We start from the raw sequence: 15,915 nt of genomic DNA, 5'->3' as shown, positions 1-15,915 counted from the left end.
GATATATGACTATGTAGCCGTTACTCACTCAAAAGAATTCGATCTAGAATAAATAGCTGTACACAAATCAGTGACAAGTTTCAGTTACGTTCGTTCGATGTCCTCAGTCCTCTACGGGTGTCACGTCTACTCACTGTACGTAAAACTGTCAACGTGTTATTTAAAATTTTTCGCAACGAACAGAACAGTCGCAATCTCAGCTGCGCCGATTATCTCTACAGTAACGCAACAAGCTATGTGGTCACACGCCGGATGAAGCATCAGAGTAAATGAGGGAATTAAATCAAACGTAAAGATCTTTTGCTAGAATTAAACATATTAAACCAAAATGTCACATTTCTACAGAGAACAACGCGAGCGTTCAGTAACAGTACCAATTATTGGCTTGTTGCAGGGGATTCATGTCTATGAGGGCAGCAGTTTAAGTGTCAATGACTAAATAAAAATTAATGTACTTAGTAAGTTGAGAAGATGTCATTTATAGACCCTACGGTGAAATCTTGGTATATGCTTCATATAGTCGTCAACGACGCGACTTCTGCTGGTAGAAATATAAAAATAGTTGCGATCAGGCTTTCGTTTTCGATGTGCATTTTATCACTACGGTGCAACTGTATTCTTGGTTGAATGTTCCGAACGAATGCGTATCCTGTTTACAGCCGCAAATAGATATAACGGAGTACCGAGCGCTATGTTGATTTCTGCCCATGGCGAAAGGTGTCAGGATTTATTCACCTGTAAAAGAAGCGAAAAGTCTTAGAGGCTTTGCGAAACGCCAGTGACGTAAGGAAATAATTAGATGAAATCTGTGTCATATTTTAGCGAGCTTTACCTATTATTAAGTTCACGGCTGAAGAGTAGGCACTACCCACAATTGTTTTTCGGAAGTACAAAGCGTGTGCATAAACCAGGACTGACTTAATTCGACACATATGTGTCACAGAAACATGGCGTAAAACACCAGTACAAGTTCCAACGAGTCACTGTCGGGCTGTGAGTGGTCTGACTTCCCTCCCGCCATCTACTCTTGAGCTCTCTTCGAATTTTTGGGATTCTCTTTATATCGAGTTAAAGAGAGTTTCAAAGAATACATCTGGAAACTCCCGTGGAGCTCGCCCAAACAAATGTCACATTTACTCGCAAAAGACTGTGACGAAAGTTACAAAACCAGTACTTGGTAGAATGAACAATTCTGCTGTTCAGCAACATATTCCGGGTTGTGACCGAAGGGACGTAACAATGATTACGGCGTGGACAGAGGTTTATCGATGTCATTTTTTTCTACTTCCGTTCGCAAATTGTGCTATAGCGGCGTGATTAAAACTGCTGCGAAATGTTCTCCGTCACGCTCTGCACTGAGTTTAGATGCAAATATAGGACGCTGAAGGCTAATGGGCACGAGGAGTTCATTAGAGGAGGCCAAAGGTTAGTAGCTGTTCTGTGTGCTCTAGAGCTATGTCATAAAACTACTGTGTATTCTTCTCTAATGCAGGCCGCTTCTGTAATCCTTCACCAAATACCTCAAACTATTGCGTGCAGATTGTTTCATCCATACGCTTATGAAGAAAAATGAGTATCAACTATCCTTGATCGTAGATAATAATGCACAGCCTTATACGAAAAACTAAGAATTTGTCGACTATAGATGGGAAAAAGCACAGCTGGGTAGTAAACAAATGAAGTAAAACATCTACAGCATAACTAATGTTACACTTCTTTTTTCAGTAGAAATAATATCTTTACAGTAATTTGTCCGACCACATTTTTCAATTTACACCGTTCACTGATCTGTTGCGGAGTAAGATTTGGTACGTTTTAGCCAGTTAAGTACATTATGACAGTTAAGATAACGTTCCTCATTCAGCTCCGACACGGCGTATTTTAGTATTTTAGTAAACCACGCCATTAGATAGTTTCATGTGATAGTAAGTACATTTTGTTACACTGTTGCTAATAACGTAGTTGACCTACTCTGTTGCACTACTGTTAAATAACCTACTTCTATGACCCCTCAGCCGCGTACGTAACGATATGTAACGCCTGCAATGGTAGACAAGCCCGTATTACACAGCAGAACTACTGGTTGGCTACGAAACGTTAAACTTGCTCAAATCCCTAACCCACTTCAGCCTTTTAGCTTGCCTTTCTGTGCGACATGAACAGTAAATCACTCATTAAATGCTGAGCGGAATTAGTATAGCACAGTCGACGAATGGCAAGTGACCACGTTCGAGTTACACACTTTAGATGTATCACTAACACTCAGAGCATTAATTGCTCTGGGCCGGCCGAAGTGGCCGTGCGGTTAAAGGCGCTGCAGTCTGGAACCGCAAGACCGCTACGGTCGCAGGTTCGAATCCTGCCTCGGGCATGAATGTTTGTGATGTCCTTAGGTTAGTTAGGTTTAACTAGTTCTAAGTTCTAGGGGACTAATGACCTCAGCAGTTGAGTCCCATAGTGCTCAGAGCCATTTTTTGAATTGCTCTGCTAAAGACCAAGAAACTTCATCTAAAAAGTAAGTACAGCAAAGATTTTGAAGCTGAATTAGATAAAATTGTGATGATATTAGTTATTTGTTCATACTTTCGCCAATAAGAGCTACATACCTAGAGTCTATATACCTAGAGATTACAGTGTTTTGTTGAGTATAACATAGAGCTCTTGTAAGTTGAATGTGTGTAAACATTAACTGAATTTTCCTTCGGTACTTGGCAGAACATGATAATATTAAATAGGTAACGCTTTCCTAATGACTTGCAAAACATTATTTATTTGGTGATAAATAAGAATTTTTGGCAGCCAAGATCGCGTGTTGAAATATTTTTATTTTCTCAATGACCGGTTTCGACAGGTCTAGCCGTCACCTTCGGTTTTTCTGGAAATAATATTTCTGCACATGAATCGTGCATCCATGACAAGAGCGCACTCCATTTAAAACATAGGAGTGTGCTCTCGTTATGGTCGTACAATTCATGCACAGTAATAACATTTCCATAAGATCCGAAGGTGATAGCTAGACCTGTCTAAACCGGTCACCGAGGATACAAAAATATTGCAAGTCTCGATCCTGGTTGCAAAAATTCTTATTTATCACTATAGATGAGATCGCCCCCGGCAACATGTGCAACTTACATTATTTATTTGGTCACGAACCGGATTTTGGCTTGTCAGGCCGCATCTGTTCTTTACTTTTATTTTTCTTTAATCATCGTCTTGAGGCTATAAGTATTTCTTTTCTGCTCAAAAAACAATGCATACATTGTCAAAACAGAGAGAGATTACACAAAACATTACGAGATACGTATTTTTCACTCTTAGCAAGAACCATATAGCACGTCACGCGTGTCAGTGCTGTTGTACAACAGTCGTTGTCCTCCATCCCCTTGTAAATCAGGGATTAGAGGGTGGAAGAGCAGTTCAGTTTTAGCTCGCGTAAAACGGGCTTACTCAACTCGAAGTACTCGCCCAAAAGAAGAGTTCCTAGGAAGATTGTGCAAGCCTGATGATGGCATCGACGGTACGTACGACCGAGAGGAGTTGCTAGGCTACAGCGGCCGCTCACCAGAGATGAAGCTGTCAGCGATGCCCTGCGCATGGACGGCGGGCAGCCCGGCGGCGATCGCGAGCGCAGCAAACAGTAGCGGCGACCTCATGGCTCGTAACCTCTGCTGTCCCGTCCCGTCCTGTCCGCCTGACAGCTAGGCGCACACTGCCCGCCGGACCACAACTGTGCCGCTGCGGCGCTCGCCAGTTGCAGCCAACGACCGCGCGAGGCGCCACCGGCGAGCTGGTCTCGCGTAACCCTTTGAGGCCCATGAATAAACATAAGAAGAAAACTATAACAATTTCTTTCAAAATCTACTTTTACTGTCTCAAAAAGCGATAACATAGTGTAATAACAATAAAATTTATATTCCATAATAAAATATTCTAGGTGGTTTCATGGTGAAACCACTGGGCTGTTAAGACAGTTTTCGTGGCTACATTTTCTTATGAAATTCAGTGCAACAGTTTTTTGTTTTTGTTAAGCACAAACCCACATTACACGTTTTGCAGAATGATCTTGTTCGATGTGGCTCTTTAGGAGTACTACAGTGTGCACATCTTCGAGACGGTCCTTTTTCTGGCATATGGGATGCACTGTCAAATCGCTTTTCTGGTGCAACAAATGGCTTGAATTTGTTCCGCTGGATCTGAGATCTCTTGCGATTAGAAGTTGATTACAAAGTTGCTCCAACTACACCAGCAATTACAGACAGTCAGAATTGCTTCAAAGTTTTCTGATCATTATCACAATGTTCATTATAAATGATGCAGGCATTTACATCAGTGACATCAAGAAAGTGCCAGGAAATTCTATGCCACTATTTCTTGCTTTTTCTATCAATCTTATAGATGGATTTCAACATGTCGGATTTATCTACAAGCTCCATACAGGTATTGTAATCCTTTACAATATCTGGGCACGAAATTTCTGTGCGAGAACCATCTTTGGATTTCCGAGATGCTGTGTTCACATTTTCAATGTTGTGGAAGTTTGAAAGAAACTGTATTGGTTTACGATCTTTCCAAACCAATGCTGTGATACCTTGACCACTACAACGAAACTGGAACTCTCCTCAGGCCATGTTCTTTTTATTTTCGAAGTCTTTTGGGAACCCAACTCTGCCTTTCAACACTGTCCCACAGGCATATATTCCTTGTTTCTTCAGATCGAGTATCAGGGGTACAGGAGTAAAATAATTATTAAAGTACAGCTTGTGATGCTTTCCTGCTAATTCTGAACTAAGGTGTTTTACAACTCTGGCACCTAGACACTTTTCTACCTCCTGACCAATTTTTCCAGTATAAAGCTGAAATTTGGAAACGTAACCAGTTTCATTTGACAGTACCCAAACTTTGTACCCACAATTTATGGGGTTTTGTGGCATATACTGCTGGAGACTGGATCTACCTTTGAAACGAATCATTGATTCGTCCACAGCAAGGTGTTCTGTTGGCTTATAACATTCTGCGCACCTCTTGCTAAGATAGTCCAATAGTGGGAGTCAATTTATCGAAGCCTTTTTCTCCCTTTTTTGATTGCTGGCTGTCATCATCCGCATGAATATAGCCTAGCAACCACGAAATTCTATTCCGAGGCATGAGATCTGAAATGTATGAATCACGGAGAACTGGATCAGAGGACCAATAATCCCTATATGAAGGGTATTTTTTTTGTAACCATTAGTAAATTTATGGCAAGAAATTTCTTCATTTGGTTTGAAAGCTGTGGAACCTCCAAGCTTTTGAGTTGCATATAAATTTGTTTGATACACTCGATGGTCTAATAAATCATCACCAAATGTTTCAGTGGGACTTGATTTGTTAGATGGGATATTTGAACCATAGTCCTGTGAAAACTCAGTTGTTGCATTTGACAGTATCTGTTGCACCCATTCAATATACTCATTTATTTCTGTATTGTCATCACACACATCACCGTCATTGTTGCCACTACTAACGCGAACAGAGTCACTCTCAGCACAAACACCTTCATTCACATCCTCTTCAAATTCAACTACGCTCTCATGAGGTAAAAGAAGTCGAAGTTCTTCATCAGTTTCCCCTGATTCACTTCCAGTATCCGAAGCAGCCAACTCAGTATCACTTGGAATTTCTGCAGGTATGTCCATTAGCATATTTGTGGTAAGGTCACAAGCTCTGAATTGCTGATTTACTCTTGATGGTGGTCTATTATCCATAATGACACCCTGTAAAGAATAAAAGAATTTACCGTTTGAAGGTCGTTATGTCCCAGTGGTTTCATTCTGAAACCACCTACATATTCGTAAAAAAAACTAAACTTTACATTATAATTATCAATAAAAATATTTTCCAAATATCATAAAATGAAGAATAAGAATAATCCATTATCTGAAATTCTTATTATCTGCTGTATATACGTCACAAAATAATTTTATGTGAAGGCTGTGTCGAAAGCACTACACAAATAATGATTTTACCTGACAACAATCACTTCGCTATTGCAACAAGTAGCTGGCGCTGACACTATATGTCACCAGCAATCAACGTGGGGTGGTGGTTTCAAGAATGAACCTCTGGATCACAACAACAGGCAAAGTAAAAATGTGGTTTCAGACTTAAACCACTTGGCTGGAAAGGGATAAGCTGTACGTTTACGCCAAGTGGCAAAAGTCATGGGATAGCGATATGCACAATTACAGATGACGGTAGTGTCGTGTACCTGGCAGAAAATCCAAAGAGATTCTGGTCGTATGTGAAGTATGTTAGCGGCAAGGAACAATCAATGCCTTCTCTGCGCGATAGCAATGGAGATACTATCGTAGACATTGCTGCCAAAGAAAAGTTACTAAACACAGCCTTCGGAAATGCCTTCACAAAAGAAGACGAAGTAAATATTCCAGAATTCGAATCGAGAACAGCTGCCAACATGATTAACGTAGAAGTAAATATCCTCGGAGAAGTGAAGCAACTTAAATCACTTAATAAAAGCAAGTCTTCTGGCCCAGACTGTATACCAATTAGGTTCCTTTCGGAGTATGCTGATGCATTTGCTCCATACTTAACAATCATATACAACAGTTCGCTCGACGAAAGATCCGTACCCAAAGACTGGACAGTTGCACAAGTCACACCAATATTCAAGAAAGGTAGTATGAGTAACTCACTAAATTACAGGCCCATATCGTTAACGTCGATATGTAGCAGGATTTTGGAACATATATTGTGTTCAAACAGTATGAATTACCTCGAAGAAAACTGTCTGTTGACACACAGTCAACATAGTTTAGAAAACATCGTTCCTGTGAAAAACAACTAGCTCTTTATTCACATGAAGTGTTGAGTGCTATTGACAAGGGATTTCAGATCGATTCCGTATTTCTGGATTTTCGGAAGGCTTTTGAAACTGTACTACATAAGCGGCTCGTATTGAAATTACGTGCTTATGGAATATCGTCTCAGTTACGTGACTGGATTTGTGATTTCCTGTCAGAGAGTTCACAGTTCGTAGTAACTGACGGAAAGTCATCGAGTAAAACGGAAGTGATTTCTGGCGGTTGTTTGCAGATGACGCTGTCGTTTATCGACTAATAAAGTCATCAGAAGATCAAAACAAACTGCAAAACGATTTATAAAAAATATCTGAACGGTGCGAAAATTGGCACTTGACCCTGAATAACGAAAAGTGTGAGGTCATCCACATGAGTGCTAAAAGGAACTCAAACTTCGGTTACACGATAAATCAGTCTAATCTAAAAGCCGTAAATTCAACTAAATACCTAGGTATTACAATTACGAACAACTTAAATTGGAAGGCACACATAGAAAATGTTGTGGAGAAGGCTAACCAAAGACTGCGTTTCATTGGCAGGATACTTAGAAAATGTAACAGACCTACTAAGGAGACTGCCTACACTACGCTTGTCCGTCCTCTTTTAGAATACTGTTGCGTGGTGTGGGATCCTTACCAGATAGGACTGACGGAGTACATCGAAAAAGTTCAGAGAAACGCAGCACGTTTTGTATTATCACGAAATATGGGAGAGAGTGTCACAGAAATGATACAGGATTTGGGATGGACATCATTAAAAGAAAGGCGTTCCACGTGCGACGGAATCTTCTCACGAAATTCCAATCACCAACTTTCCCCTCCTAATGCGAAAATACTTTGTTGACACCGACCTACATAGGGAGGAACGAACACCACGATAAAATAAGGGAAATCAGAGCTCGTAATAAAGATATAGTTGCTCATTCTTCCTGCGCGCTATACGAGATTGGAATAACAGAGAATTGTGAAGATGTTTAGATGAACCCTCTGCTAGGCACGCAAATGTGATTTGCAGAGTATCCATGTAGATGTAGATTTAAAAGGTCAGTGCACTGACAGAGCTGTCATTTGTAGTCAGGTGAGTCTTGTGAAAAGGTTTCCGACGCCATTACGGCCGCACGGCGGACATAACAGACTCTGAACGTGCTCCCTGTGGTAGTTGGAGCTAGATACATGGGACATACTGTTTCGGAAATCGTTAACGAATTTAATATTCCGAGATCCACAGTGTCAAGAGTGTGCCGAGAATACCAGATTCCAGGCATTACCTCTCATCACGAACAACCTAGTGCCGACGGCTTTCACTTAACGACTGAGAGCAACGGCGTTGCATAGAGGTGTCAGTGCGAACAGACCAACAACACTGCGTGAAATCACCGCAAAAATCAGGATGGAACATATGACGAACGTATTCGTTAGGACAGTGTGCGAAATTTGGCGTTAATGGGCGGTGTCAGCAGCAGCAGACGATCGACACGAGTGCCTTTGCTAACAGCACGACATCGCCTGCATGACATCGCTGTAGCGCCTCTCCTGGGATCGTGACCATATCAGTTGGACCCTTGACGACTGGAAAACCGCGGCTTGGGCCGATGAGTCCCGATTTCAGTTGGCAAGATCTGATGCTAGGATTCGAGAATGGCGCAGACACCACGAAATCATGTACCCAAGTTGTCAGCAAGGCAAAGTGCAAGCTGGTGGTGGCTCCATAATGGTGTGGGCTATGTTCACGTGGAGTGGATGGGTCTTCTCGTCCAACTGAATCGATCACTGGCTGGAAATGGTTATGTTAAGCTACTTGGAGACCATTTGCAGCCATTCATGGAATTCATGTTCCCAAACTACGGTGGGACTTTTATGGGTGACGATGTGCCGTGTCACTGGGCCACAATTTTGGCGTTTGGTGTGAAGAACATTTTGAACAATTTGAGCGAGCGATTTGGTCACCCAGATCGCCTGACATGAACTCCATCGAATATTGACGGTACGTAATCGAGAGGTCAGTTCGTGCACAAAATCCAGCGTCGGCAAGACTTGCGCAATTATGGATTGCTATAGAGCCAGCATGGATCAGTATTTCTGCAGGGAACGTCCAACGACTTGTTCAGCCCATGCCATGCCGAGTTGCTGCGCTACAACGAACACAGGTGGTCCGACACGACGTTACGAGGTATCCCATGACTTTTGTCAGCTCTGTGTGTATCTCTATAGGCTACAAAGCAGAGGGGACTTCACTGTCCCTACACGGGAGATACACAGCACTCTATAGTAGAGGGGTGTCCAGCCTTTTAGCTTACCTGTGCCACAGTGGAAGAGGACGAGTATTTTTGAGCTGAACATAACATACATAACACTAACAATAACCTCTGAGAGAGAGAAAAAAATAAATGTTGGAGGACATTCAGTGGTATATAACTGACACATTTAAATGGTTTATGATATATAAATTTATGATTCTTTATTCTAAAGAGGTGTACTGTAATCAATTTTACTTTTTGTGTATGAGATTTCACTAGTAATTTTATATATAAGTAATTACAAGAGTTAATATGACATTTGACTTTGAATTTGGGAAACTAATGTATCAGCATCAAGTTCAGTCGAAGTGGCTGCAATTCTCAGGCTGTTACCCTGGTGTTCATCTGATATTTTGGACTTATTTTTACTCGTTGTGTGCTTTACCCTTGAAAAAAAACTGTCCACAAACGCACATGCTTCCAAACAAAATTGACATGCATAAAGTATGACTGTGCAGCAAGGGATATTTGTCTCTGGTCAGGTATGATTTGTAAAAGTCCAGCAAAGATACGTGAGCAAAATTTTTCCTTAAGTGTGATGTCAGACTGCAACTCTAATTCTACACATTACATCTGAAAATCTTTTGGCAACGTAACTACACTCCTGGAAATTGAAATAAGAACACCGTGAATTCATTGTCCCAGGAAGGGGAAACTTTATTGACACATTCCTGGGGTCAGATACATCACATGATCACACTGACAGAACCACAGGCACATAGACACAGGCAACAGAGCATGCACAATGTCGGCACTAGTACAGTGTATATCCACCTTTCGCAGCAATGCAGGCTGCTATTCTCCCATGGAGACGATCGTAGAGATGCTGGATGTAGTCCTGTGGAACGGCTTGCCATGCCATTTCCACCTGGCGCCTCAGTTGGACCAGCGTTCGTGCTGGACGTGCAGACCGCGTGAGACGACGCTTCATCCAGTCCCAAACATGCTCAATGCGAGACAGATCCGGAGATCTTGCTGGCCAGGGTAGTTGACTTACACCTTCTAGAGCACGTTGGGTGACACGGGATACATGCGGACGTGCATTGTCCTGTTGGAACAGCAAGTTCCCTTGCCGGTCTAGGAATGGTAGAACGATGGGTTCGATGACGGTTTGGATGTACCGTGCACTATTCAGTGTCCCCTCGACGATCACCAGTGGTGTACGGCCAGTGTAGGAGATCGCTCCCCACACCATGATGCCGGGTGTTGGCCCTGTGTGCCTCGGTCGTATGCAGTCCTGATTGTGGCGCTCACCTGCACGGCGCCAAACACGCATACGACCATCATTGGCACCAAGGCAGAAGCGACTCTCATCGCTGAAGACGACACGTCTCCATTCGTCCCTCCATTCACGCCTGTCGCGACACCACTGGAGGCGGGCTGCACGATGTTGGGGCGTGAGCGGAAGACGGCCTAACGGTGTGCGGGACCGTAGCCCAGCTTCATGGAGACGGTTGCGAATGGTCCTCGCCGATACCCCAGGAGCAACAGTGTCCCTAATTTGCTGGGAAGTGGCGGTGCGGTCCCCTACGGCACTGCGTAGGATCCTACGGTCTTGGCGTGCATCCGTGCGTCGCTGCGGTCCGGTCCCAGGTCGACGGGCACGTGCACCTTCCGCCGACCACTGGCGACAACATCGATGTACTGTGGAGACCTCACGCCCCACGTGTTGAGCAATTCGGCGGTACGTCCACCCGGCCTCCCGCATGCCCACTATACGCCCTCGCTCAAAGTCCGTCAACTGCACATACGGTTCACGTCCACGCTGTCGCGGCATGCTACCAGTGTTAAAGACTGCGATGGAGCTCCGTATGCCACGGCAAACTGGCTGACACTGACGGCGGCGGTGCACAAATGCTGCGCAGCTAGCGCCATTCGACGGCCAACACCGCGGTTCCTGGTGTGTCCGCTGTGCCGTGCGTGTGATCATTGCTTGTACAGCCCTCTCGCAGTGTCCGGAGCAAGTATGGTGGGTCTGACACACCGGTGTCAATGTGTTCTTTTTTCCATTTCCAGGAGTGTATATTTTTTGTAAAAGGTGTCACATAAATACAAAAATTTTGATATTTTTTCTAAAATATTGAAATCGGTTTTCAAATTCTTACATCATATTGAAAACTATGGCTACGTATTTCATCCTGTCTGTAGGATTATGTTTGTCCAACGTGCTGAAATGAAAAACAGTGTTTGCATTTACATGTGCTTCCCATAATTTCAGTTTCATTTGGAAAGCGTTTATTGTTCGAAAGATGGTACTGATCATCAGGTTTCTACATTGAAGACGCGTTTTCAAGTCACATAAATGAGCAGCCAAATTTACCAAAAATGCTAAATCTGCCACCCAATTGGCATCGTCAAGTTCTGGTACAGATTTTGCTTTTGTTTTCATGAACGATTTATTTAATTAACTACGCTGTAAAATCTTTATAAGAGCTGGCCTCGAGTGAGCCACCTTATTTCTGTAAAATATACGACACCGTCATAATCAGCATCCAAAGTTCTGAGGAATTCCTGAAACTGATGATAATTCAGTGTCATAGGAGGTTAGTCCATGAGCTGTCAAATGAAGAAATTGAATTGAATGAAAGCTCATCTCTGTGTACCAATCATCTGCTATGGTAGAAATTACACATGAAAGTAAGAAGATTTCGTGAAATCTCATAATAGAAACGTTCATGTTCAAATGTTGTTCTTATTTGTAGCGTAGGAAATAATGACATTAAAGCTGTTGTAACAGACTTAAGGTTCTGTTCGATAGCAGACATTGGTAGTAATCGCAATCCACACGAATATTTGTAACTTCTATCGGCTTTCAATGACCAGAACTACGGAGAAAACAGGTTCTTTATCACATATGTACAGAAATAACACAGAATTTTCTTGTATTTCCATAAATTAATTTCATGATACGTCTCTAAACCTCTAGTTTCATAGTTGCAACTGAAATAGCCGTAAGATAACAGAACAGCACGCCTGACGAATTGCTCGGTTATAACAGTGGTTTCAAAACTTTCTTAGACCATTACCCCTGAATGCAAGTAGGTATTAGGTAGTACCCCAGCCCTTCCCCCCTTCCCCTTCACAACGTCTGTTGCGCCCCGCCTCCCCCACATCATGACCAACTTTAGCAAGTAATTAAATTGTAGAATGAAAGATTTTTCTTGGAACACTTTTAGTTTTAAAATGATAAAAGAAGAATAATATTTAGTTTGTGTATGTGAGTGTATGTGCGTGTTAGAAAGAATGACGAAGGAATTTGTGGTGCATCGCAAGTGCTACTCACAACTCATTCTCAGATAAGAAAGCTAGCTATCCACAGTGACGGTAGACACTTGTTACAAAACATACTTTCCCTGCATTACTCCTTTCCATTGCGGCACTTGCTTGACCTGCGCACTGCAACCCCATTTAAAATCAATCAAGTTAAAATGTGTGCTCTATACTTACTGTTCGTAAATCACTTGATTGCTGCACTCGTTACTTCTGAACTGGCAAAAATTGTAAGACCAGGCTGTTAATGCTTTCTGTCTCACCATAGCCACTAACTGTAATAATAATAATAGTACTGAGTACACCACTATAGTAGCCCTTTTGCTGTGTCGTGCTGTCAATTAATTCATTTATCTATCTCAAATCGAGTACTGAAGCAATTTCTTGACTTCTGCAGGACTTCTACAGGTACTATCTACAACTTGGAGAAGACATTTTCTTGAGATGTGTCCCACATTTATCATCAGCGGTACACAGGACAAAGCACACATGTACGTATTGGGTGGACTATGTGAGGAACCTGTGTGCAAATATATATAAATATATATATAGTATAATAAATGTTCTTCTTATTATTATTAATCGAATTAATTGCAAAGTCTTAATTTACAAACCTTGTAAATTGTAAGTCAGTGGTGGCGTAAACTTACGTCGATTTTGCTTGCTTTACGCCGTTGAGATTTACGGAATTTGGTTATATGCTTCTTCTTCCGCTATGACTACTTCTCATTTTTGACCGTGAATACAATACTGATTTTTATCGGACTTACTCTTCAGATGCACGCAGCTACAGTGACATGACATTAGCATAGTGCGCGGAAGAAAAAAAAAACTTTCGTGATTTTGCACTAAAAAGTACTCTCACACTTCGTACTTTCATAAGAATTATTATTCAGGTAACACAATGTCTACTACACACTTCTCACATGAATACGTCTTCTCTCCACGAGAACTAAAGACAGAGTCTTCTACATAATTGATAAAAAAATTGAATGAAGTTTCCATCATTTGTCATTCGCCTTCCGGCGTAGCAAAATACATCTTTTCCGACGCTTACAGCGGTCGCGCTACTGATTGGGGCTTTTCCTTATGTATCTGTACACCTGTAACCTAATAATTTAGAAAAAGTAATTATTGATAACATATACAGGGTGACACACGGGAGACGGTCGGTTTTGAACTGCGTAGTACTGAGGGCGCGGTGGTGAGAGGTGGTCGTGGTGGAAATAGTTCTGATCCACACCAGACGCCATTTCATTTACTCAGTCATTATGGAGCAGTGGGACTTGCAACGTCGAGTGTTTGTCTATGACAGTTTCGTGAAAAGTGGTGAGTCTATTATTGCTACGCAGGGATTGTTTCGTGCGCGGTTTAATGTCGGTCGACATGGAGCTGTTCCGAGCCGTAACACAATCCTCAGATGGGTGGAAAACTTCAGATCAACTGGAAACATACTGGATAAGAAGCATCCTGGCCCGAGACGCAGAGTAACCACACCAGAAAATGTTGAAAGGGTAAGGCAAGCGGCAGTCAGAAGCCCAGGACGGTCAGCTAGACGTCATGCTAGTGAGTTACGAATCAATCCTGAATCGGTTAGACGAATTTTGCATAAAGAATTAAAATTTCATCCCTACAAAATGCTCTTTGTCCAAAAACTTAGGGAAACTGATTTTGCTGTACGAGAAGACTTTGCTTACAAAATGCAAGTGATTTTGGGATCGAATGAAAATGAAATTTTATTGATGAGCGATGAAGCTCATTTTCATTTAAACGGGACCGTGAATAAGCAAAACCTACGTTACTGGACTCCAGAGCATCCACGCCTTTCCACCAGCGTCCTCTACACTCAGAAAAAGTAACAGTCTGGCGTGCTCTTGGCTCTGTTGGCATTATTGGACCTTATTTTTTGAAGAGAACGGGGCCACAGTTACTGTTAATTCGGTTCGTTACATTCGTATGATTGAAACATTCTTGAAACCAGAACTAAGAAGACGACGAATCCCTTTAAAATGCGTTTGGTTCCAGCAGGATGGGGCAACATCGCACACCGCAAACACTTCAATGACAGTTCTTAGACGCATGTTTCCTGGCCGGATTATCTCACGTTTTGGCAGTGTTCCTTGCCCTACCACGTCTCCCGACTTGTCAGTATGTGACTTTTTTCTGTGTGGGTACCTTAAGAACTGTGTCTATAACCACAAACCACGAAATTTGAACGAGTTGTAGGATGCAATCATTCAAGAAATTGCTGCCATCCCTGCAGAGATTGTAGTCCGTGTGATGGAGGCATTTGAGAACAGACTTGAGACCTGCATTCGAATTGATGGACATCACCTTGATGACATTATTTTTCACAAATAACTTTGTTAACTAAAATGGCAAATAATGAGTTTTGATTTTGTGTAAATAAACATGCATTAATTTTACAGTTGGCTGAGTATTATTTCATTAAAAACCGTCCGTCTCCCGTGTGTCACCCTGTATAATCAATATCAGTCTTACAAAATTGTGATAATAATAATAATGATCTTTTGAAAATAATTTAGTTTCGTGACTGAAACGGAGTCGAATCGTTTAGTTTTTACCCCTTAGAAAATTTCATTTTACCCCTCAGGGGAGTAATTACCCCTACGCTGGGAATAACTGTGTTATAAGAAATGAGAAAATAGCATTGGTCGGCTGGAGTTTCAAATTGAAAAAAATCACTTTATCTTAATTGTATTTAAAGAGAATTATATGGAATCAATTAACTTTTTTACTTCTTTATTTTTTTATTTTATTTTTTTATTTTACCGATCGTGTGATGGATGCTCACTTCTTGAGCCGCACTGATACTTGTAGGTTGGACATCCCTTCTGTAGTATATTGTTATATTCGTCGCTTAAAACTGATTCTTGAATCATGTTGCGTTTTTGACTCTTGGAACCGTTATTTCATTGTTATAGATTACACTTGAACCGAAGGAGTCTATAATACCACTCCCGCTGTTTCCGCCTCCATTACTTCTACAATCGTCCGTTTCCTCAAAAAAGAGAGCGCAAATGTTGACAGCCAAAAGTAGAAATTCGTGTATCTGTAAGAAAAGCAATGCTCGAAGCATACAACAAATTCCACCAGCGAAAGATGTTGTCGAGTACCCGAGAAAATCCGAAAAAATGGTTCAAGTGGCTCTGAGCACTATGGAACTCAACATCTTAGGTCATAAGTCCCCTAGAACTTAGAACTACTTAAACCTAACTAACCTAAGGACATCACACACACCCATGCCCGAGGCAGGATTCGAACCTGCGACCGTAGCAGTCCCGCGGTTCCGGACTGCAGCGCCAGAACCGCACGGCCCCGCGGCCGGCGAGAAAATCCGTGGCAGGCAAAATCACTAAGTGGGTCGAAGGCTTCTATCCAGTCATTCGACGACCAGTCTCGGGTGGCAACAGAAGACACCTCGAATTTTAAATTTCGCGTTTAAGAAATCATTCACGCAAGAGGACCGTA

At 42.1% G+C, this 15,915-nt stretch overlaps 1 protein-coding gene across 1 annotated transcript in view; it reads right to left on the bottom strand.

Annotated features, from left to right (window-relative positions):
• LOC126236189 (protein masquerade) overlaps positions 1 to 3,694 on the bottom strand; it is a 231,556-nt gene extending 227,862 nt beyond the window's left edge. Inside the window, exon 1 of the mRNA XM_049945292.1 lies at positions 3,563 to 3,694. Coding sequence (XP_049801249.1) covers positions 3,563 to 3,653 — 91 coding nt within the window. The 5' untranslated portion in view covers positions 3,654 to 3,694. The remainder of the gene's footprint in view (positions 1 to 3,562) is intronic.
• Positions 3,695 to 15,915: the final 12,221 nt, after the last annotated feature.

The sequence above is a fragment of the Schistocerca nitens genome, chromosome 1 (genome assembly GCF_023898315.1).
Source record: "Schistocerca nitens isolate TAMUIC-IGC-003100 chromosome 1, iqSchNite1.1, whole genome shotgun sequence".
Classification (NCBI taxonomy): domain Eukaryota; kingdom Metazoa; phylum Arthropoda; class Insecta; order Orthoptera; family Acrididae; genus Schistocerca; species Schistocerca nitens.
This window is presented reverse-complemented; position numbering and strand designations above follow the sequence as displayed.